This window comes from Maylandia zebra, linkage group LG22, assembly GCF_041146795.1.
Source record: "Maylandia zebra isolate NMK-2024a linkage group LG22, Mzebra_GT3a, whole genome shotgun sequence".
Classification (NCBI taxonomy): Eukaryota; Metazoa; Chordata; class Actinopteri; order Cichliformes; family Cichlidae; genus Maylandia; species Maylandia zebra.
Window position 1 is genome coordinate 28,268,536 of NC_135187.1, and position 25,584 is coordinate 28,294,119.

A 25,584-nucleotide genomic window follows, 5' to 3' on the forward strand; every position below is an offset into this window, starting at 1 on the left:
ATCCCAACAACCTTCCGAGTTCAAAAAAAAGCTCAGCAGAATGATTTCTTTCATTATTGTGCACGCAAAAAACATACCTTTAATTTTTTTCTCAGCTGATATGATATGATGATGATTATATAGAGGGGTACTCCACTGTCATAATTGCTGCATTACTAGCATCACTTTTATATAAAATGTTAATTTAACTTTAAACATTTCTCTCTACAGATTTAATTTGTATATATACATATATTTGTTTGCATCTATGTATGTATAAGCAGAAACCTTACAGCAGAGAAGAAGGAACCTTTCCCTGAAAAAATACACACACACACAGTCCAACCCTTTCACCAGGATTTCACGCTGGTGGACCCCACACAGTGTTAGGAGCTGAAAGGTTGGTGGTGAGGTGGGTGAGGCAATGCCAACCCATGCTGTAAAAATGCCCACACTTTATACTAATTGCATCACGAAAAAACCTGACACAGTAATTCTGTTTCAGTGAGGGGGAAACTTGAGAGAGAGAGAAATGTTTGGGGGTGGGGGTTATTCAGAGGGAAGTAAACCATGAGTTCGAATTGAGAAATAAAACACATGGCTCTTGTTCTCTTCTACATGGTCACAAATGCTTCAAGTTTTTTTGAGTTTTTATTTAGCACGTATTCTCAAGGTTCACAGTTTCCATTTGCCTGCTGTCAGTCTGCCAATCAATGAAGAAACACTAAATAAGAGATTCAGTCAGTCAGTCTACAATGGGATTAAATGAACAGTGGATTTCTCAGATGAAGTTCCAAACTTAATGTTTTCTAAAGTTATCTTTCTGTGCTGTATTTATTATAGGAAAGTCAATATTTATCACCTCCAAATCCAAAATGATGAGCCTACCCATATGGAAAAGATATATATAAATCTCATAAAGTTTGTATCTGTCTTGTGTGAAACTTGTATGAAAAGCATACAAGAGTGAAAACAGATATAACATCCCTTACTTATTTTATTTAAAATTTATATAAATGAGACTTGTATGTTTTGGATACTTACTAAAACAATATATGAAAGTAATGAGAAAGTGGCCACTTTCATGAGTAAATCATATAAGCCTTATATGATTCACTATATCAGCGGTCCTCAACCCCCGGGCCTCGGACTGGTACCGGGCCGCGAGAGTTGATGCTCAGGTGTGAAATGTATGGTTTTCAGGGTTTTTATCGGTTTTCAGCGTTATTTTGTTATCGTTTTTATCATTAACTCAGTTTTCCTGGGTCTTTTCACGTGTGTTATGAATAAATCTTCTTTTTTTCGGTACCGGTACTAGTTTTATTTTGTTGTATTTATCCGCGACACCTTAAAGGCCGGTCCGTGAAAATAATGTCGGGCATAAACCGGTCCATGGCGCGAAAAAAGGTTGGGGACCGCTACACTATATGAAGTAGGCCACATCTTATGCAAGTCTTTTATAAGTTTGTTCTATTTCTTTTCCATATGGGTAACTTTACTCGTAATGGCACTGCAACGTAGACACATCAGTGCAACAGTATGAATGCAAACAAGACTTCCCTGACACAGGTTGTAGCTATATGGGACTCAATACAGGCCTACAGATGAACCTTAACCTGAAATCTCAAACTCGTGTTTCTGAGAACTTGGTGAATATGAGTTACCAGTTATTTTACTCTTCTGAGGCTACGGATGGGAATCAAGAACTGGTTCTTGCAGATAACCAGTTCCCAGTAGCTCAGTTCCTTGGAATTGTTTGTTGATTCGGTTCATCTGTTCCACTTGAACTTCCATTACAGTCAGCTGTTTTCAGTTCATGTACCAGATAGTGGTGCAGTCTACAGTGTGTATTAAACATTACTTTATTTTTATTGCACAAAAGAACAAGAGTGCAATGGTAAAGTGCAAGCTTCATTATGCTGCTAACGCAACTTCACATGCTAACGTTAAGCTAGCCAAGAACCCAGAGTGGTGTTAAAAGCGAGCGAATGCTGACGCCAGCCCAGCAGTCAGACCCTGAACTGCTTACAAACGGATGAGCAGTCAGGCTGCACCCTCGATTTCTCCTGTTCTCCTGTTCATGTTTCTTAGGTAGAATCGCCGTGCCGATCGCTGTGATGTCTCTTTGTTCTGGTTTTCTTCTTTACTTTTTGCTGTCACATTTATACTCATACCTAAATATTAATAGAGAAATATCATATGTGTTTCCTCATTAGGATTTGTGTTGTTGTGTGTAACTACAACCTATATGTTTATATTGTTGTTGTGTGTTTCAGATCATTTTACGGAGAAACGAGAAGGTAATGTATGTATTACATTTTTCTGGAAATAATTAAGTAATGTCGTAAAGAAAAGTGCGTGGGTGTTGTTGTTTTTTTTATAACAATCCCAACACTGATCACAACATAGAAAGGACATACCTCAAACAAGCATAAATATTTGACCACACAGCATACAGTTAATTAAGTCAGCCAAAGAGGGTGATTAGATGTTATCAGAGCCAAGAAGTGAATTCATAGTAAAGGGTGATGAAATGTTTTAACCTGCAACACACAAAGGCCACACTCATTAGGAAAAGTGATGGGATCTCCTTGGCAACAGTTAAGTGTTTTCATGATGTTGCCATACACGACACAGGAGGGGGAGATTCTCCATAAACATTTATTTGTTCTTCCGAGGAACTCATTAAACAAGGCAGCTTCTTTTATCCGAGGGTAACCTAATTTGTCTTGACATTCTTCAGAGGACAGCGTGAGAGGGGAGCCCTGCTTCCCTCATAAGTTGAACACATGTAGGACGAACAGGTTACCTATGAGTTGGAGTGCAGAGACATTATCATGTAGATATTAAACAGCTGATGTCCACTATTTTCATCTTTTACATCAGTATTTATGTTTTCACCAACTTTTTACTTTTACTCCTTACATTTGTACACAGATACTTTCTTTTTAAGAACAGCCTCATTACTTTGGTTTTAAGACATTTACTGCCTTGCATGCACTGAGAACAGTGAACACTTACCTGTCATACCACCCTGTGGTAGCTGGACTTGAATTGGGATTGACAGAAGTAGAATTTAAAAATAGGCCCGCACAGGGCTCTACTATAGCTTTCACCACTGTCCCTGAAGATCATGACTTAACAGAAGTTTTCCTTTAATACCATGCTTTCCCTCCTGGCAGGCATGCGACTGTGCCATAGACCTCCTATCTCGTATCATTCTCCACTAGTTGCCTTAACAGGATGTGACATCCTGAAAGAGAGGCTATGGAGAAATGCATCCCTGAATCGTTAGCTCAGCCTCTAGTTCATTCACACTTTTTCCTGTGCTCACACTGCCTTGATCACTGTTGGATTTTGACTAGCCTTCTAAAGTGCAGCTAACTTATTGTCAGTCCCCAAACTTCCAACAGCATTCCAGACTGCAGCAATCCTAGTTAAACATGTATTCTAACTTCATGGTATACCCTGTGACAATGTCTTTGATCGGGGCCATCAGTTCACTTGCAAGGTGCTCTGTACAGCTTTGGGGGCACAAATAAGTGTATCTTCTGGTTTCCAACTTCAGACCAATGGCCAGACAGAACACCTGAATCAGGACGTGGAAGCTGCCCTTCAGCGTGTTGTCTCATCCAACCCTTCCACCTGGAGCACCCAGTTGTTTTGGCTGGAGTTTGGGCATAACATGGATATTCTCTACAACAAGCTTTTCTCCTTTGGAAGTATCTCAAGGCTACCAACCTCCACTGTTTCGTGCCTTGGAGAGTGAAATACAGTCCCCTCTGTTCAGCCTGTGGTACCAGTACCAGCCTATTTACCATTAACATTCGAGTCTGGAACTTTTGGATCCCAGAATTTTTTAAAAGATTTTTTACCTTTCCTAAATTTAGGAGTTACCTTTTCCATTAAATCAACGTACATCAAATTCTTGAATTTCCGATTTATAGTTTTCATCAACAATATCCTTAGATGAACTCTGGCCTGGCACGATTGCTCATTGTGGCCCTCACAGTTTTGCATCTGTTACTGAATGAATTTAGGGGATTTTTTTTTTTCAGGTTAAAGTCTATTTTTAAAACTGGCCTAGGGCTTAAAGAGATGATAGTGTTTGTCTGGTCATGTCTGCAAAATTCAGAAACAGTAATCAGTCTTCTGTTAGCATTTTCGTTCAAGCTGAAATCACAGTGATTGGGAGCTCTTACAAAGATCAGGGACAATGATTTTACAGTTCAGTACTGTTCATCTCATAAAGCACCAATGACCTTTTTCAATGTGGCTGTTATTCATTCATTTCTTTTTAGATCGTTCTGAAAGTCCTGTCATGTCCATTTGTACTTTTCTGTCAGCTGACTGCTTATAGTTTGAAAGAGATGCTGCTTTCAAACATAAGCAGCATCTCGACAAAAGAGCTATAGTTCTGTCTCACCTGACCCAAAGGTGTGCTTCCAGTATGCATAATCTTTCTCCAGGTTGTCTTTAGCATTCTTCAGGTGGGCTTGAAGGTGGTTCATCTGCAGAGGTTTTTCTTGTTCTGCAACCTTATAGTCCAATTTTGTGCAGGGTTCTTTTGATTGTCATCTTTGAGACGAACTTGGCTCAGTCGTTATCTTGTGTCTCAGCAGTTGTTCACATCTATAACTAAGTTTCTATCCACATTCTTTCTAATAGTTTGCTTCCTACCTCTGCCAGGCTTGTTGTGTATTGTTTGGCTCTCTTTGAATTTCTTGATGATACTTCTCACTCCAGTTCTTGACATTTGGAAATGTTTGTGAGAACTTTGTATATCCATCTTTCCTTTGTTTTTGTTTTTGTTTTAAAAAGCACTTCGGAAATTTTTGACAAAAACATGTCAAGTTTCCAAAAAGTCTGCAAAAACAGCTTTTAATTTTGACCTCTATAAATACTTGCCTGCTAAGGTTATGGGCTCAGTCACTGGTTTTGGAGGTATGTAATTACACACTGTTTGACTTGTCAGTCAAAAGTCATTAGCTAATAACCTGCAGTTACATAGTTAGAATCACTCCTTCTCATCAAATGTGGCTTTTAGCAACCAAGGTGGTGATCGCCGCAAATCTTATCTTAAGGCTTCAAAACAGGACTTGACAGCTCCATTAGGTGACGTCACATCTTTTATACTCTCTGTGTTAACATAACTTGGAATACAAATGGGCTATAAATGGTAAATAGAAATAATCTGTTTCAAAAACTCTCCATGCTTACAGATTTTGTATGTTCATTCAGACATAATATCTAAATTAATTTGACCATGAATCAGCACAACAGTGTGAGCGATTTCTAGCAATACTAAATGGCCAGATGCAAAGGGAGAAAGACCTGAAGGTGACTGGAATATAATATAAACTTAATGCTTCTTTACAATAAATCTTATTCAGTTAGAAAGGCTGTTTATTTCACCATAAATGGTGCCACATTTGAAAGGAAAATAGATTTTTGGGTTGAACAGCAAAGTTGAGTTTGTGGGTTTTGCCCATGAACAGCTTATCCTCCTATTAACCTTCTGGTACTCCAGGTGCTGACAATCAGGTACCTGCAAGCATGGCCCTGGCTAAAGTGGTCAATTGGTATCTGCTCCAAGCATGTCACACTTGACTAATCTGGATTGGGTTCCTTTCATAGCACAGCTTCAACCTGCTGTTCTTCTATTAAATATTTTCTGTCATTTATAATTAGTGTGGCATTCCTTTATAATTAATCATTGTCTTAGTGATCAGCGATTAAAATCTCCTATATAACCTTACCTTACAATGTGCTTATTCAATTAACTGCTGAAGATAATAGAAAAATATAACTACAGGTTAGCCAGGGCTGATCAGAGGAAGCTGGTGACAAAGAGGAAGACACAGCAACAATTGCATTCATCTCTCTCTCTCTGTCTCTAGACTCAACTCCAGTCCTTTTCTGACACAACTGGATAATCTGGCTTTTAAGCATTGTTTCATTGTGTTTTGCTCAGAGGTGTGTCCAGCCTTCCCTGGTGTCCCAACACTAATGTCTCACAGTGTTAATCTTACACTGCATAACACCATAACGAGAGCAAATTAGAGAACTGCAATATAAATTTAATATGCCTTTACGTCTTCACTTGATTTCTTAATTAGTTAGTTAATCTCAGGTTTGTTTCCTTAGTCAGTTACCACTTACAATAAGCATGGACTCACAAACTGAACAATTAATTTTAATAGAGACTAATTCATTTAAACAGAATAATGGCCATTAGACACAAAACCCTACCCTTCTAGAGACTATCTGCTCCCAGACCACCTAAAAGATTAACTACTATAAAAAAAAATTATTTGTTACAGATATTCACAAAGAATATCACAACAACAGTCGCCTCAAGGCACTTTATATTGTAAGGTGGACCCTATAAAACATACAGAGAAAAACCCACCAATCATATGATCCCCTATGAGCAAACACTTTGGCGACAGTGGGAAGGAAAAACTCCCTTTTGACAGGAAGAAACCTCCAGCAGAACCAGGCTCAGGGAGGGGCGGGGCGGGGGAGAGAGAAGGAAGACAGGATAAAAACATGCTGTGGAAGAGAGACAGGGGTTAATAACAAGTAAGATTCAGTGCAGAGAGGTCTATTAACAACGTGAACCAGAGCAACAATCCAACTTTACTCCAACAGAGATAGATGATCTTGTTAATAGTTTTACATCCTTACTGTGTACGACTCTGGATAAAAAGAAAGCAATAAATCAGCGAGCTTTAAATCCCAGGCATAATTCAAACACATTAAACAAAACACATTGCAGGTATTAAAGGAAATGCACTGCAATAGTTGAAATTGCATCCAGCTCATAAATTCCAATTTGCGCATGAAGACGGAGAGTCTTCTAGACACATGACAGTTAGTCAAGGAGTTTCACTGGGTTCTATGCTGGGACCAGTTCTACTTCACTAAACTTAGAAAATGCAACATACCTATGTTGCATACCTATCATCACTATGCAGATGATCCCCAGCTTTATCTATGAAGCCAAATGACACAAATCAGTTAGATAAACAGACATGTCTTAAAGATCTTGGAAACATGGTATCTCTCCAGATTCTTACCTTGGCCTCCAGTAACACTGGAGGAGTCTTGGTGTCATTTTTAATCAACATGTTCTTCAACACACACATTAAATATATATAGGGTTGCTTTCTTGCATCTGTTCAATCTCTTTAATCCTGCCACAGAGTGATGCTGAAAAACTAGTTCATGCCGCTTTCTCAGTCAATCTTTGGTCAATCCAAAAAGCTGCAGCAAGAGTACTAACGGGGACTAGAAAGAGAGATCATATTTCCCCTGTAATTACTTTATCTTTGCTGGCTTCCCGTTAAATCCAGAATTGAAATTTAAAATCCTTCTCATTGTACTATATTATCCCAACAGACCACTTTGGCTGACTTACCGGCTGACTCGTAGTTCTAAAAGTAGAATGGGAGGCAGAGCTTTCTGCTGTTAAGTGCATCATTGAACTTTTGTCTTCACTCTCTCTTACTGTAGTCTGTGTTTTTTTCTGGATCCCTATCCTCACTTTTTGTTTCTCCTTTTCTCCTCACCCACCAAATGGTAGTGGCAGATGACTTCCCCTCCCCAAGCTTAGGACTGCCGAAGGTTTCTTCCTGCTAAAAGGGAGTTTTTTCTTACTACATTGCAAAGTGCTGATTTAATCGTTGGGATTTTCTTCAGAATACTGTAGGGTTACCATGCAGTAGAAAGCACTTTGAGGTGATTGTTTTGTGATTTATTGCTATATGACTAAACCAGACATTGAATGGCAGTGAAACAGAATAACTTATGCATTTTTTTTGTCTTATTCTACTTTCCACTTCTACTATACTAAATGAAAAATATTCTACTTGGTACTCCACAGCATAGTTTTTTCTTTACTTTTTTTGCAGATTTTAAAATATACAGCATCACATCACAGGATATTAGGACATTTATAAGTATAGAAAATTACCCATTAGCATATTCAATTCATTTCAGTTTTATTTATATAGTGCCAAATTACAACAACAGTTGCTTCAAGGTGCTTTATGTTGTAAGGTAGACTCTACAATAAGACATACAGAGAAAAACTCAACAATCATATGACCCCCTATGAGCAAGCACTTTGGCAACAGTAGGAAGGAAAAACTCCCTTTTAACAGGAAGATTATATAGGATATATCATTACAGTCCTCTCCAACTGACACATTAAAGTAATACTTAAATCAAGGAATCAGTTATAATCCAATAAAATAAATAAACTGAAAATGAGTATTTTACTTTTGGCCCTTTAAGCATATTTTAAAATATTCATAGTGTTCCTTCTGTAGAATTGTGACTTAAATAAAAGAAGCTTGTTTGCTTCTGATGCTTGTTTCACGATTCTGAAAAACAGAACTTACTCATTCAATACAAAGAAGTTTCATACTTTGTATTGAATAAACTTTTATGTAGCACATGGCTCCACATGAACCTGAAAATCAGACTTAATGTTTTCTACACCAAATTCTCTACAGTATATTTATTTTTTTACTAATTGCACAGATGTGGTACTGTGATCTTTTTTTTCCATTGCAAAGAGGAAAAAAGAAAAATCTTTTGATTATTTTCCGTTTTATTAAACATCTAAGAGGAAACAAAACACCAAATTGTCCAAACAGTGGCTCACTGACTGATTTACTGACTCCAGTTCACGCTCACGGACCACCAGTGCCACCTTGTGGTCAGCTTAAAAAATACACAGATTGTTCAGTGAGTTGTATTTTTCTTTCCTTTATTTTGACAGGAGCATTGGCTTAATTTACCTTACAGTTGGTACAAATACAGTACAGTATGTTTCTCCTAATAAATGCATCACTCGCATTCACTTAGTGATGTCACTGAGGGTGTTGGGGTGACTTTTGACACAGCAGATGCTGCACAGACACTCTTTAGGTGAACTATAGACGGACAGTGTGTACATGATAGTTGGGGTCTTTGCACTCTTGTGCAGCTATTGCCATCGGGTCACAATGTGTGTGAACACATGTCACATTGAACTTGCATATTGAATACCTAACCTAAAGCTTTCACCTGAGAACAAACCAGTACATCCTCCATTCACACAAGTCTCAGATTTGTCAAAGTGCACAAAGAAAAACAATTTTAGGGAAAGGAGAAGACAGAAGGTATTGCTATTACTGACACAAGGTGTGTGAGCAGGAGGTGGACATGTGAAAAGGAGCTTTAAATCATTGTGTGATGGTGACAAGAATACAAGCGGGAATCAGTAATGCTGTTTCAGTTTTGAAACACAACACTGGTTTCCTACAAAAAGGTGTGTTGAGATGGTGCAATGTTTGAATGCATTTAAAGAAACATCATAAAATACACCTTTTAGTCATGACCATGCAGTTGCACTCAATTCCTTTTTACAGCACGAAGATCTGAACAACAGTACACACCACTAAACTGATTTACATCTTATCCACTGTGCTGTTTGTGCAAGGTCATCGGAAAAATCCACACAACAACATTCACATTTTGCTTATTTTAGAACACAAAGTCATCACCTTCAGTGAAAAATTAGGTGTTTTACATATAGATTTGAATGATTAATCCAATATTCAATGTCACTAAGGTCAGTGGACCAAATCTTTGCCTGCATTATTATAGATGTGGGGGGAAAAAACAAGTGCATAGTTCAGTTATATCCCCATCTCTGCATTTGGTACCCTCAGGTTCTGTTAGACTGAAACCCAGTGGAAGCAGCCACAGAGCCAGATAGTTTTTAAAGAGGTGGGCAGGTTGAGCTCAGAACCTATTTCTAGTTCTTGTTTCCCCATTTTACAGATTGTTGTAGTACCAAATGATTGCTTACCAGATGTACCAAATCATTCCTAATCATTTAGGCATGACTGCCATAGAAAGGTATGCCATGAGGACTCATGCATAACAAGCATTTTTATGTAAAACTTTAAAAAAAAAAAAAAGTTTTTAAAAGTGTCAAGTAACAGAAGAATAACTTCCCTATAGTAAAACTGAAACAAAAGCTTATTAAGAGTATTAATAATTAATTAAAAATGTTCCAAAAAGAATCACCTCCTCAAACACAGCCCAGAGATCCAGTTCAGAGATTTAAATTAGCAGAACAGACAATGACAGGTGGTGGAACAGAGCAGGCATACCCCTAAAGCCCTACAACAATCCAAATGAATAAATTAGATATTTCAACCACTGCACAGTAAAGGCTTATTTGCAGACATTGCCGTTTCACACTTACTGGGCAGAAGGGGTGGCCAAACCTTACCCACCTGTGGTGGCTGTGGTGACTAAATATTTACTCCATATAAATTCTGTACCAGATTATATGGATTATATTGCAATAGGAGAGCAAAGAGAAGACAGGAAGCCTGGGAGAAAACCAGGGGGAAGACATGTCTTGAGGCAAATGGGTTGCCTGCTTAACCCAGTGAGCTAAACGGGTGATTCCACATGAAAGTGTTTTGAGGACAGTGCTTTAGTCAACGAGTCCTGCGACTTGTTCCATTAATCACTGCCTGTACAGCTTGAGATGTGAACATTTTTGGGTGGATTTTCCCTTCAAGGATCCTCTCTTTATAGATATACACAATTCAGAGCTTCCATCCACCTGATACATTAAAGCCGCTGTTTCACAAATTTGGTGAAATCTGACATGCTGGTAAATTTGTTTTTTTACACAAGAATCTACGGCTCACAAACCTTCTTAGAACTTTTCTCTACACCAGCGCTATGTTGCATCTAGAATCCTCTTCATCAAATCTGTCCTATTTCCACTGTGATTGTCTTACTCAGTGACCAAACATCTTCAACGCTCCTGGAGTTTCAGAGAACCAACAGGAATAACCAAACAAAAAAAATCATATAACTTGGATCTGACTGTGTTACAGCATGCAAGCCTCAAACAGTGTTTGACTTGTGAAAAACATCATTCAAGACAGTCAGTGCAACGGGGTGAGGCTGCCTCCTCTGTGGCTCCTGGCTTTGGAGTCAGGGGCAGCGTCCGGAGAGGTAGGGGAAACTGGGACATCAAATGCAGGGTTGGGAATATGCAGAGCCTCTCGTCTGCATTTCTTTGAGCGAGCTTTGGTGTGACGTGGACGAGAAGTATCGCCATGGGAGCTGGACGTATGGTTACCCCTGCAGCCTTTAGAGAACTCCGATGTGGGGTCAGAGTTCAACGCTGGGCTGGTTTCTGGGCAGGAATGAGCATTCTGAGGTTTCCCCTGAGGACACGAGGTGGACAGGAGCGGAGAAAGCGCAGCCGATTCTAGCAGACCTTTAGTTCCCTGTGTGCACTGCAAGGGCAGTGCAAGAAAGAGGAAGTAAAAAAAAGTAATAAAACAAGTGACAAAACAAGCTAGTGATATTAACAGGGAACACATCAGTCTCTGAAATTACTTCAGCAAATATAACATGAGTCAAAGGCCAACTAGGAGTGCAAGCAGGATCCACACGTGATCTCAAGCAGGATATCCAAAATATTTCATGCCACAGACATGCATAGGCATGCACATTGAACCTGGCCAGTCACATTTCATATTTGATTTAGCCCAAGAAGCCTGTTTATTTATTACACCAAACTTTTAGAATGGCACTAAAACAAAGCGTGATAGTTTGCAAGAGCTGGTTCTAAAAAAGGATTGATGAAGTTTAAGTAGCAGCTGCCAGAATATTCAGACTTTAACAGGGCGTCCACACAAGAAGCAGTTTGCTTGGTGCCTGTGGCTTCATCACTGACGACTGGTCACTAGTGAACATTAAAAGCATTCCATCATATGTCAGTCAACCGTATCCTTCACTCTCGCTGGTAGTCGTTTCCACCTTTCAAGTAGAATGTAAGAAGTCTAACTCAGAACCTGGCCACTTTATGTCATCAGCAGTTATTTTGCCTGTCGCTGTTAAAGTTGCTGAATGTCATTGATATTCTGTTACTTCTGGTTCCCACATTATTGTCATAAATATCATAAAAGATGAACATAGTGACTATGACATCACTGACTGTTTTGTGAGATTCTTTTATGAAGCCTTGAGGAGAACATGTTCAAACAGCACATGTCCTTAGCCAATGAGCGCACTCTGGATAATCCTGCTTTTTGACCCTTATATGACCAAAATTTACAAGTTCCCAAAATGAGTGACTGAGCCCATAGAATCGATAACTCAGAGAAAAATAACAACATTATCCATCCATTTGCTTCCGCTTATCCTTTTCAGGGTCACGGGGGCGCTGGAGCCTATCACAGCTCTCATAGGGCGAGAGGCAGGGTACACCCTGGACAGGTCGCCAGTCTGTCACAGGGCCAACACACAGGGACAGACAACCATTTGCGCTCATATTCACTCCCACATTCACACGTATGGGCAATTTGGATTAATCAATTAACCTATCCCCACAAACTGCATGTCTTTGGGCGGTGGGAGGAAGCCGGAGTACCCGGAAGAAACCCACGCAAACACGGGGAGAACATGCAAACTCCACACAGAAAGACCCCGGCCTGATGGTGGAATTGAACTCAGGACCTTCTTGCTGTGCAGCAACAGTGCTAACCACCGTGCCACCAAAAAATAACAACACCAAAACTAAAAATGAGTTTAAGGCAGGTGTGTCAAACTCCAGTCCTCGAGGGCCGGTGTCCCAAAACGTTTAAATATGTCCCTGCTGCAACACAACTGAATAACATTAGGTCATTAGCAAGACTCTATAGAACTTGAGTGCATGTTGAGGTGGCAACCCCTAACCCTACTCAAGCAATTTTAAATAAGTGTAAGTGTTTGAAAGCTTGTACTGTTATTGCACCATTTTCATTCACTCATAAGCTGCTGTAACATGAATCAAAAGGCTGAATTGCCACCTCATCGTGCAGTCAAGTTCTACAGTCTTGCTAATGACCTAATGTTATTCAGGTGTGTTGCAGCAGGTACTCAGAAAGGTTTCAGGACACCGGCCCTTGAGGACTGGAGTTTGACAGCTGTGGTTTAAGGGGATCACTTTTGTGCTGTCCCTGGCTGCAACAATGAGTTTTACGTTAAGAAACCGAGGATATACTGTCCACTTTCACTGTCTGTCTCTTTCGCAGTAATTGGCTTTTCATTATTTGGCTTCCTGCACTGAAATGGGAAAATCTGGCCGTTAGCTGTAAAGAATTTAACAAACGTGACTAGACTCGCAGACAGTTTTTGAGAGCAGGGCTCCGTGATGTAGATTAGCCTTTTTACGTGTAGTGTTTCACGTCCTCTTAAAGGCTTCATTTCTCAGAACAGGAAGATAAGTCCATCTTTTACGGTATCATCACTGCTAGCTCTTCCAGTGTGGATGCTTCTTACGCGTCATGCTGGATCCATTAAAGAGAACTCCATATCACTATCCCTGCACGCTTGCCCAAAGGATCAGACTCAGGTCAGGCTTTACACTGAGAAAACAAACTGTAAGATTCTTCTGGGAGATGTTGAAGTTTAACAAACATCTTCTATGCTTTTTAAACCATCTGCAGACGAAGACGTCCCGACCAAAACGATAAAACCTAGCATTGTTTACAGTCAGTGGTCTTCAGTAAATGCTTTATAAACTTTTATAATTGTGGTTTATGTGAAAAACTCTTGTCTGTAATATACAGACATACAATATATATACAGTATACAATGAGTGACCACTGGGACAAGCTGGCTAAAGGGAAGTGATTGGATGCATTGGCTCTGTTAATGCATCCATTATCAAGCGTGCATTTGTGTGGTGGGTTCTTTGCAATTTAAAGGTTTACATTTTCAAGCTGACACATCCAAGTTGATCTGAACTGAGATTAAAGGTTCAGTAGCTCAAAACAGTAAATGTTTACAAGTACAGCAGCAGACCCTGAACCTGACTTCTTTCTGCTTGTTGGCAGATGTTTTTATCCCACTCTGTAACGTTACACAGTCTTTACCTTATAAACATACCTGCCTTGAGATGCTTTGCTTTAAACTGACGCCAAATAAAAAACACCGAATTAAACAGAGATTGGCTGGGATCTTTATAAGCATAAAATGTACTTTTAAAAAGTACCTTTTATTACTAAAGCAATTTAACACACAATGAAAATATAAAGTAGCAGTTAGCTCGGCCAAACTAAGACCAGTAAAACCAAAAGAGTGAGCTGAAAGGAGCTGTTAAACTGCACAGAACTGACTGGAAGTTCAGTTTGGTGATAATATTTGATACTATGAGCAACCCGTTTTACATGAACTGATCATTTCTTAGTATAAAATGTTGCTTTGGGCACTTTTTAAATGCAACTATTCACCCGAATTCGCTTCTTTAGCCTTGAATGTAAATTAGTCTGACAAATGAATGAATTTTAACAGCATAAGCTCTGGAAAATTTTTCATTTAAATGCTAAACCTTTTTTTTTTTCTCCATATGCTAGTTTGTATTCAAAGTTTATACGCTACGTATAATTCAGGGTCGAGAAAATGTGCTGTCACCATATGGGTATATTTCAACACTGTTTCCACCCCTAAACCTAAAAATTATACACACATGGGAAGTCTCTAAGCACTGTTAAAGCCCTGCAGTTCATTCCTTAAGAAGCTGGTTTAATGGCTGTCATTATGTTTCACTGACCTCTGAATGAACATCTTCCTACAGTTGTTTTTGTCAGTCTTTAAACAGTCTGGTGGTTAGCACAAGAGAGTTGTTTGATCCGTAACTATGCACCCTTTACTGGGATCAATTATACACTTCAATGCATTTAACATTGGCAATGGTTAAAGCCATGCGGGAGTAAAGCAGCCAAGCAAAGGGGCATGCAAAGACAACGGCGGCCACAGGCTGTCTGCACTCACTCTCCCTTTCTCTATACAGGCTTACCAAGCTCAAGGCTCGCTTTTCTTTGCTCTAACAGCGGCTAATCAGCCAGTGCAGGACAGAGCAAAGTCCAGACACTTCTCCTCCTAGTGTTGGTGGAGGGACGCAGGCACAGAGACACACCACACAGAGAACAGTGAGTCAGCACTGGGTGAGCAGACACACAGGGAGGGACTGATTCTGGGTTTGTCTCGTAGGAAAAATATAGAAAAGTATGTCTCCTTGTACTGTGATAGGAAAACGGTGATGATGGATGGAAACAAAATGAAAAATGACAACACATGATGAACTGCATGGACAAAAATTTTATGTTATACATTACAGATACTAAAAACTGAAACATCGTAAAAAAAAAAAAAAAACACGTAAAAATGAAACAAAGGCATGACGGGAAGCAAGAGATGAAGGACATGAGGAGCTTCCCTCGTCACAAATCTTTTGGCATTTTAACCTTTTATATGCAGACAGACATGACAGGAGAAAACAAACAGCACACACGCAAATTTACAAACCGCTGTTACAGAAATAGCTTTCTTTACAGCGTCACCAGCTTTTCAACTGACTTCAAAAGGCTAGCTTATACACACTCAAAGACACAAGACTCCAGCTTCAACTGACTCTCACTGTACTACGCGATATGTGAATATATTGAGGCTCAGATTGCAACTCTATCTGAACTCTGGGCAAGTCTTGTAAACAAAACTGGCTTAAAAACACTTCAAGTATCTTTTTATATCCCTTGCTGTCAGAGAGAACAGCAAGAGAGATGCTCTGTGAGGAGGAGCTGGAAACACTTCTTACATCTCCTGCTCTCTAAACACCCGGAGCTGGCACACGATACTGCATAGAAGTAAACACTGAGGAAAAATGTGCATACAGAGAGTAGTACTCTCTATTAAAAATAGCACAAGAAGAATTTTATGTGTGCATTTCCATGAGGTAGACATGGCTGAACAACAGCTAAAGACACCATATTAAATTACACTTTAACAAAGTAGTTCAAGTTTAAAAAAAAAAAAAAAAAAAAAAAAAACAGCAGCAGGACCCCAGTTGACTATTTCCTGAATTAAAATACGCACCTGCCAAAGCATCATTAGTTCTCTTATTTAAACCTGGACATTAGAGCTACTTTTTCATGTTTGTCATCTATATTTCTAAGATATGCCTTCAACAAAAATTATAAATCAATACGTTAACATTTTGTTTTTTTAAGAAACAAACAAGATTAAGAGGTGTTACTGGGTGACTGGTCACTGTTGGTCTTTATGAGTTTTTTTCTTTTTTTTAATTTAATTGTCTGCGTCTTTGACAATTCAACTTAATAATTATTCAGTAATGCGCAATTCAAAGAGTCCTGCTAGCAGCAGACCTCAGGGCAGGGACTTCGTGACAATTAACATACCTCTAGTGGTTACTCTACGAAGTCATAAATCATGTATGAGCAGCACGGTGGCACAGTGGTTAGCACTGTTGCCTCACAGCAAGAAGGTCGGGCCCAGGGTCTTTCTGTGTGGAGTTTGCATGTTCTCCCTGTGTTTCCGTGGGTGTTCTCCGGGTACTCCGGCTTCCTCCCGCAGTCCAAAGACATGCACTTAGCAGGGATAGGTTAACTGGAAACTCTAAATTTCCCATAGGTGTGAATGGTTGTCCATGTGTGGTTGTGCCCCCTCGATCATTTATAAAAATATTATATCCCTCCCCCGACTCTTCCTTTAACTCTTGCATTTGATGACATCCCCCTCTACCCTTAATGATGAGTTTTGACACCTCAGTATATATCAATACAAACATGGTTTGGCAACCATTAGAATTAGTAGAATATAACAAATAGAATAGTTTGTCCTTTGTAGAGTCTAACCAGTATAGGAACACCAATAATGACAGTTAGCAATTTAAAAATCCAAAATACTTGTCTACCACTACTGCTCTCATCTTTCAAACACACAGACCATAAACAGACTTCTCTAATTTTTTTTATATTTAGTTAATAAGGAGTTCTTAAAGATAGGACAACTCAGTTTCAAAATAATGTTGATATGTAATAATGTCATAAAATATTAAAAATGTATAAAGTAACCCAGTTTAAGCAGTCTTCAAACTTTGATTGTACTGCTTCAAAAGCCCCCAAATACATTCTCTTCATTTGATGTTCTTCTAGGTCCTTCAGCTTTCGGTTTAAAACCAAAACAGGTGTTGAGTGGCAAGTAAGTACTCCTAACTAGTACCCTATCTGTTTTTCATAATCATAATAAATTAATAAGTAAAACTGAGCTAAAAACATTGCAGCTCTTTACTAGAATAAGAAATAGAATAATAGAAAAAACATTTTTTTAAAACTCCACCAACCAAACCAAACAAATGCGCCATAACGTTCAACTATCCCTTTAACTTCCAATAAGAGGCATAATACTGTGCGATAAACCTCTGACTAAGGATTATTGCTAAGGATTGTCTTATTGCATTGGAGTCACACTGGGTTAAATATGTACACTTGGGTTTTAAGGGGTATTTATTATTTTCTTCTTTTTTTTGGGTTGTATGGAAGCCCCAAACGCAATTTCATTGTTCTTGACAATGACAATAAATAAATAAATACTAAATAATACTAAAATACTAATACACCAAACCTTTACATGACAGTCAACAACAGGCAGCAGACAGATGCTGGGTTGGGGCTACAGCAGGCAACGAGGTTTCTCTCAGGCACAGAAAGAGTTTTGGTGGCAGTCACAGGGTGCAGGCACGGGAGAGGGGGATTTCTGCAATGCAAAAGCGGCTCCTACCACATTTATCTCGCTTTTAGCGGCCAGGGTGGGCAGCTCGATGTCAGCACTGCCAGTCTGGGCAGACTCATCTGCCGGCAGGAAACCCCGTCTGTCAATCAAGCTGAAATGGCACAGAAAGATACGAATGTTCAGGTTATGAGGCGAGGATGTTCCTCCATTAATACCAATATCTTGTCATCTTTGTCATGAATGCAGAACGCACATCACAGATTAAGAATTAGGAATTCTTCCTCCCCGCCATCTCCAACTACTTACTCTCTTGGCGGTGGTTTTCCATCTGAGACTCTTTATCTTGTAATAGTAAGTGGTTGAGACAACTAAACTGCTGCTACTTACACACATAAAACTAAATTGCAATTAAACAATGAACTGAAGCTCTGTAATTCAAAAATAGCCACAATCCAGCTGATTGCTATTGCTACAGGTTTATTAGTACTGCGCTCTCTTTATCAACTCATACAAACTTATTTAAAATTATCAGTGATTGCTTCTTTCATAAAGTATGCATGCTTGCAAATGAAATATGCACCATCTTAAACAGCCCATTAGTAATAAAATAGCTAAAACTAATATACAAGGATCCTCACAAGCATCTCTCTTTGTTACTTGGACTCGATATTAAAGATTTAATGATGGAAGGAGTAATTCATAAAGAGGACCAACCTTGGCGGCATGGGCGCACAAAGCACCGAACAACAGTTGATAAAGATGTTTTTATGACTGTATGGGTTTGTAACATCTTCTCCACTCTTCCCTGACCAGGAGCCTTTAATCTAAAAAAATATAAATATAAAAAATAAAAACAAATCACATATAATTGCCCCTTGGGGATAAATAAAGTCTTTCTGATTCTGATCTGATTCTGATATAAAACATATGACATGTTTTTCCCCAAACACATTATTTTGGAAGTAGAGTTTGTTCACTTTGTGAATACAAAAGTATCTGCAAGATTTCCCTTACTACTAACAAAATATTAGTATTAATATTTGTGTTGTTGTTACTATTGTTATTGTTAATTAAAAGTATTCTAATGTTAAATATACTTCCACACTAACAGAAAATTAATATTAAATATATTTACAAATTACATACAGAGTATATTTTCTTTGATTTAACAAGCATCACAAAATGAACAAAATAACATGATGTCGTCTAACAAACTGAGTCATAAAAGCAGCTTTGGGTACTCACGTCTTCGTTAGTGGTAAGATTGGAAGCAACCAGGTATGTATGGAAGCCTGAGAGGCCCAAAATGGACCAAACTGAAAAGAAACATATCACCAGCTCCACTGCAGTGAAAGACTGAGTCAAGGAAAGGAAAGTTATCAAAACACTGGCCACATAAGAAAAAACAAAAGGCTTGAAAATTGTGCCAAATTTGTTTCACTGGCACAATCCCAGAAATATATAAGACATAACAACAGCTAATCAACTAAAACATATCCCCATTCGAGCACTGGATATTTGCCAAATTGTTATTTAGAACCTGATATCAGCCCAGAAAGCCTTAGTCTGCACTTCCCTACGGATTACAGTAATTTTTGTTTCCTAATATAAAGTGAAGAAAAACACGGTTAAAAACAGTACAAATAAGAAAAATGATCACAGATGGCAATGGTGTCTATGTATATGTTATGTATATGTTATATATACATATGCAAGCTGACTGATTTTCATCCGACTTCTGTCACTGACTGTGTTTTTTGAGTAAAAAAATCTTATTCGGTACAGGATATCTCCCCGGACTCTCCTGAAGCGCAAACACTAGGCCCTTCCCGCCCTGAGCTCCTGAAAAAGAGGAAAGTGAGCAGGATTTCAGGATGATAAAATTTAATTTGTGTGGGAAATGACCGAGCTGATCCACGTATATGGCTTTTGTCAGACATTAAACTGCTCTGCTGTTGTGAACCACGCCTGGCAGTCCGAATGAAACAAAACAAACAAGCAGGCGCTATTTGAAGCCGACTACTTCCCAAGCATGAAACACCTGCAGATCAGAGCAAAACCACATACTCAGTGCTAGGTGTGTGGTCACACAGCCGAAGATGAACGCCGTCAGGAAGGAGAGCGACACGATGAAGGTGTAGAAAAACCGGTAGTTACGTTTCCCTACACAGTTCCCAACCCAGGGGCAGTGATGGTCGAATCTCTCTGAAAGACAGTGATCAACTCACATTTTAGGAATGTTAAAAAAAACTCTAGAGCACTGAGCTATATAAAAGTGCGCTCTCTGCAGCTCTGTGAAACCTCTTTTTATTATTTATGGGTTGTAAATGTCAGTGTCGCTGTGTGTTCACAGCTCACCCACACAGTTGTCACACAGGCTGCAGTGGGAGGTGCGCGGAGGGCGGAACATCTTGCAGGTGAAGCAGTACTTGAGCTTCACCACCTGCTGATTGATTAGCACTTCCTTGGTGCGAGGCGGAGGTCGATAGCTGGTGTTTCCAGTGTTGTCTACAGAGAAGAACAGTGAAAATAGGGACACAGTGTTGTGCTTTAAATCTAAGGTAGGTGTGCAGTTATTGCTGCAGTAAGCATCGAGTTTCCACTTCCATCAAAGTCATGGCAGCAAACTTACAAGTGTCACATTCACAAACCACTTTAAAGCACGATAAAAGTGTGAATGGATACCATCACATTATCAGCAATGCGTGCACATCATTAGGGCTGCACGCATCTCTGGTCAGTACTTTGAGCTTCTCATTAAAAACCTTTTGAAGATTGCTCTAAAAGATCATTTCAGAAAGTTTTCCCTCAATCAGTGCTACAGACTTGAACCCACAGGGGAAGGGGGGAGTGCACCCTGGACAGGTGGCCAGTGTGTCGCAGGGCTAGAACATGGAGCCAAACATTCATACTCATATTCAAACCTACAGCCAATTTTGAAACACAAATGAACCTGAACACTTCTTGTGTCTATGGGCAGTTTGAAGAACCTGGAGTGCCTGGAGAGTCTCCATACACACAAAACAGGGATTTACACATTTGCATTTCAAACTTCAATCCCCACACCTCTCATTGACTTTAAATGCAGTGCACAACTAAACTGTGAATCTGGACCTTTGTTTTGCTTTCAGTGCTTGCACTTAAAAGTTGAGAAAGTTCTCCAATGCCAGCACCATGGCAGCCAATCAAATCCATCCATCACATCGTGTTATTAAAATATAAAGGAAGTTTGTGTAATTCAGCATCAAAATGGAGAACATTAGCAACAGGCAGTTAGTGTGACTCATGCTAAGTGATCATTAAAGCTCAATTAGCTTGCCTTGTTAATGGCTGGCTGTTACTGCTTTGACTATCCCACTAGCAAAGACAGCCCAGATGTCAAGTACTCCCACTGTCAATCAGTGAAGCATAATGTACATATGAATCCTGTTTTAATGTACACAATTTCAACCTATAATCATTTTCTGTCACACTTCACATCCTTGTAAAATCAGGTCTGACCACTTCACTGGGTTGTAACAACTTGCGCCTTTATCCACTCTTACTCAGGGCGAGGGGTGGATTATAGCCCAATAATAGCCTGAGCAGAAAGACATCTGGTGTCAGGTGTGCAGCTCGTAACAGCAGATGGAAAATGATGTGTCATCTTTCACAAAATGACTAACCTGCAAAAACTCTTTCCCAGTAACTTGGACACTGTGCCTGAGAGGTTGACCAACATGAGAAAAATAATAGAAAAAAAAAAAAAAAAGAAATACCCGCTATTCTTTTTGCGCAACTTACAGATGGTTCCTTATGGGGGGTTTTTCTTTCTTTATTTATTTTTATTTTTACAATAGTCGGTGTCATCCATTCCATACCATACTAAACCGTGCACTAATTCAAACTAAGAAGCTACACAAGAGAGCTTTCCAGAATCTTTCCTGAAACATTGGGGCCCAAATAAATGTTCAACAGTCACGCCAGAATCTTCATTTCAAAAATAGCTGTAGTACAGTTCAGTTGGATAACATGTGGATCTTACATCACCACTGCCTAAACTCTGGTCATGAGTAGGAGTTTCCAAAGTGCACAGAAAGCCAGCTTTAGACATGCAGGTCATTATAACGATGCAAGTCATATGGAAAGTAAAAATAATATTGGCATGGCATAAAACTGAGAGTGAACATAACTGATGAGCTTTGAACAGGTCTGAGGTGTGAAAGATTGGGGAAAATAATCTGTATAAAATCTAGTGAAAACTTCAGACCAAAATTAGAAGGCAGCAGACACTTTTCAACGTGCCAACATGACGTTTATTACACAGCAAATTCCACTTGTGTTCTTTTATGTCTTGATGACTTCCGCATCATTAAAATGACCTGAAGAATTTAAAATTGTGACTGAGCCATTAAAATGTACGCGCATGTGTGATTCCAGAATAAATAATTAGCCACACGAGAACAGCGCTTTCATTCTCTTGAAACTATGAATGGTGTTTTAATCAAAACAAAGTCAAGGCCACTGACTCTTCAATAACTTGGAATAAAATAAGCTGTGTTTAAGCAGTACTGGTTTATGGGTAAGATTCCCCGTCCTATACGAAACTTTAGAGCCAAAACACAGTGCAGAAATATCCCAAAAGAGAAAAAATGTGACAACACTGGACAGCATTTCCTGCACACAGATTTTAGGCCAACCAAGTATATTTGGTGACTAATTATTCCTTTTCCATATGTGTCTCAGTGAGCACCATCATTACCAACATGGCTGATTTACTAAGAACAATTCTTATCATTCTTGTTTGACAAAATCTGTATAACAGGGTGCTAGGTTACCAACTAATGCTAGCATGCTTGATTAGCAGGCTACTTACATAAACTGCACGTGTACAACAAACACACTTATATCTGCTAGCACAGCACAGACTAAAATATTACTCACCCAATCCGAAGCACAAACTTCTTAGACGGGCTGTACTTTACAAGAAGGCACATTATTTATCAAACAATCATATGAAACAACCAGAAAACACACCAAAAGGTAGTGAAGGCGAGATGTATCGACTACAGTTCTCTGTATCAGAAGACATATCAATCAAGAGGGTCATGTCCCTACCACCAGTATGCTGATAATTAGAAAGCCTTACACCACCCAGTGTAAGGTTTATGCTACAGATGCCTCACAGCTGCTTACCAAAATCCCTTTTTGTATTTCTGCAATGTTAATCCACCTTTATTCTTTTTTATTGAGATGCCAAATTAGCTATTTAGTTGAATTCCTGAACAGAAAAAAAAATTGTTTTAATGGTTGAATCTAATGTTTGATTCACTTCTGACTTCTTCTCTGATTTGGATATAAAAATATGGATAATAAATAATATTATGTTTTTACTTTTTTTAACAAGTTTTTGACAAATTTCTAAAATATTTGTGTTTTCTGTTTTTATGACAGCTGGTCTAATACATTTGTTAAGCACTGTATACAAAAAACCATCCACCATGGAGTTATTATGAGGGGGGGAACTATAGAGGCAATTTTAAATGTATCTTGCTATCTAATCACATGATTCATGTGTATAAATCGCATGTTTTGGTTTTCGTTACAGCCACAGCTAGTCTGTCACGTTATCACCTTCTCAGAAACACTTGTGTTTTATTTTGAGTGCTTTTACTGCATTTTTCTATATGCAGGCTTTTTCTTGAGTTGCAGTCCATTTGACCTCTCAGTGCCACCATTGGGTTGGCTTGTTTTTGGAGTTTGCCTCCAGTGGCTATTTGAGGAACTGCAGATATTGGGCATTTAAGCCTTTTCAGCCCCAGAGACTGATGCTTACCCTAGCCCCACTCCTCCTATTATCCAGCAGTGTTTCCAACAGAATGTCAGTCTGTAGGAAACAATTCGGGATGTCAAATTCAAAGGCCTTGCAGACAACCTCATAGTTACTAGTGCAGCTGTTAGACATTACCAATCTGTTTCTCAATGTCTGCAGCCTCATCTGGTGTTGCTCTGGGCAGGATTCCGGGGTCGGTGAAGCTGGTCTGGAGCAAGGTGATGAGCACAAACACAAAGAGGACTCCTCCAATAACAGGTATGCAGCTGGTCAGGTGTTTGACCAGGAATGGACAACTGAGAAACAAACACAGGCAGGGGTAATTACCAAGGCACACTGGGAAAAGATGCAGACAATGTTCTGTCACATATAACTGAGCCTACCTTCTTCTTTTCTTTAACTCACTGATGGATCTAATTTTAATTAACATTCAACTCTTTTAATTGCCATAAAACTCCCAGAAGACTGAACACATTTTCACTCTACTGTGGCAGAAAGAATCCTGTTTCTATTATTAAGCACTACTTCTTAAAAATGTGCACTTAGCTACAAATATTAAGAAAAAAAACATTAAAAATAAACATAATTGCAACACACAGGTTAAAACAAATATCGATACAGTGCAGGGTCAAAAATGCGCTTTGGTCAGTATTTTTTTTTTTGTTTTGCTTTGTTTTTTTGAGCAATCTGCATCATTAAATATCATCCTGCTAAGTCCAACTGTATGTTAGCGAGTCTCTTGCTTTTGGAAAAAACAAACAAACAGACAAACAATATAAATAAATAAAACAGATTTGATGCGCCAGACAGGGATCAGTTCATTAAAATATCGCTTAAAAAGCAGCTTTGTATCATCTGTGGACAACTTTTGAACGGAACTCGCAATCAGTATTACAGAACCATATAATATAAGACGAACTCACTCAAATATAAAAAATAAACCACTTGTGACGAGGATGAGACCCAGGGTAAGGGGAAGGACCCCACTCTGTCGGGCCACTATGATCCGTCCATCGCAGTAGAAGCGATTCTTTCCGGGGAAAACTTCCCACTTTCTCCTGGGTCTTCTCGGCTCCTTCTTCTTCTCCGTGTCATTCCCATGATGAGGCTGAGGGGTCGGGGTGGGCGTCGGAAGTGCTTGCGGGTCTATTTGTTGATACTCGCAGTTTTTCATTGTTTATAACGGAGTCTGGCCGCTCTGTCCTAGTTCGGACACCCGGTGCATTTGTCCAGCGACCGACAGCATCACCGACTCCCGTGTATTTTGAGGTAGCTGAAAGGAGCGAATGTCGTCTTTCCAAGGAGAAAATAAGCTAATCCCACACCGAGGATATCCAGCTGTAAATAACCACGAGACCCCGTGCTCGAAATTACATATCTGTTTATTCTCATAACTCCTAATTTATTATTTATAAAGTTTATCTCCAAAAAGACAGCACAAATCCAACCTATAACACAATGACCATCGTTAGCTTCTTAGCTTTCCCATTCATCCTAGCAAGCTCATCCAGCTGCGGAGTTATTTAACAACAGTAAATCCAAAGTGCTATTACCACTGCTAGCTTGTTAGCTTCCTCGACTTATAGATTATTGCCGGCCTTTATGCTAAGCTCCGGCGGTCCTTTATGAGTAAATGACATGTAACACAAAAACTTTGTTATTTTTAATGCATATCGCTCTACTAGGAGGAGTCCTGACACATTCGTGACTACCTGCTGTTTAGCTACGTTGCCATAAAACGAGCCGTGTTGTCAAAGTAAACGCAAAGAAATGTAGTATTTCCGGTTGGTTTTCTTTCTAAATAAACTACAACATTCAATATTATATTTTATGTACCATAATAATAAAAGTCATACGAAAATATTGGTTAAAGATGTACTTTATTTACTCGCACTGTTGTTACTAAATTGTTCTCTCAAATATATGTAAAAAAAAAATATCAGTATACTTTCATGTGGAATATCCGGTAATTCAATGACCAGTGTAGTTGACTTGACGCTGGTTCACAGATAACGACAATAACCACCGGAAATCTGTTAAAAAAATAAAACTGTAAAAATTACCTTTTATAATGGTAGGCTGGGCATAACTGTGTTTTAACGGTTGTTGTTTGTTTTTTTTTATCATTGCCTTCCTGAGAAAAGTTAAGACGCCCGTGATGCGCTATTATCGTGCAATATGCAAAATTA

General features: G+C 39.1%; 1 protein-coding gene across 1 annotated transcript; it reads right to left on the reverse strand.

Moving 5' to 3' along the window:
• Positions 1-8,741: 8,741 nt before the first annotated feature.
• zdhhc18b (zDHHC palmitoyltransferase 18b) lies at positions 8,742-25,146 on the reverse strand. Its single transcript, XM_004564385.4, has 9 exons — positions 24,319-25,146; positions 23,531-23,691; positions 19,942-20,091; positions 19,651-19,788; positions 19,374-19,425; positions 18,829-18,931; positions 18,298-18,407; positions 17,632-17,734; positions 8,742-11,303 (listed from the first exon to the last, which is right to left on the reverse strand). Exons 1-9 carry the CDS (start codon positions 24,567-24,569, stop codon positions 10,947-10,949), a joined length of 1,425 nt encoding a protein of 474 aa, XP_004564442.2. The 5' UTR covers positions 24,570-25,146; the 3' UTR covers positions 8,742-10,946.
• Positions 25,147-25,584: the final 438 nt, after the last annotated feature.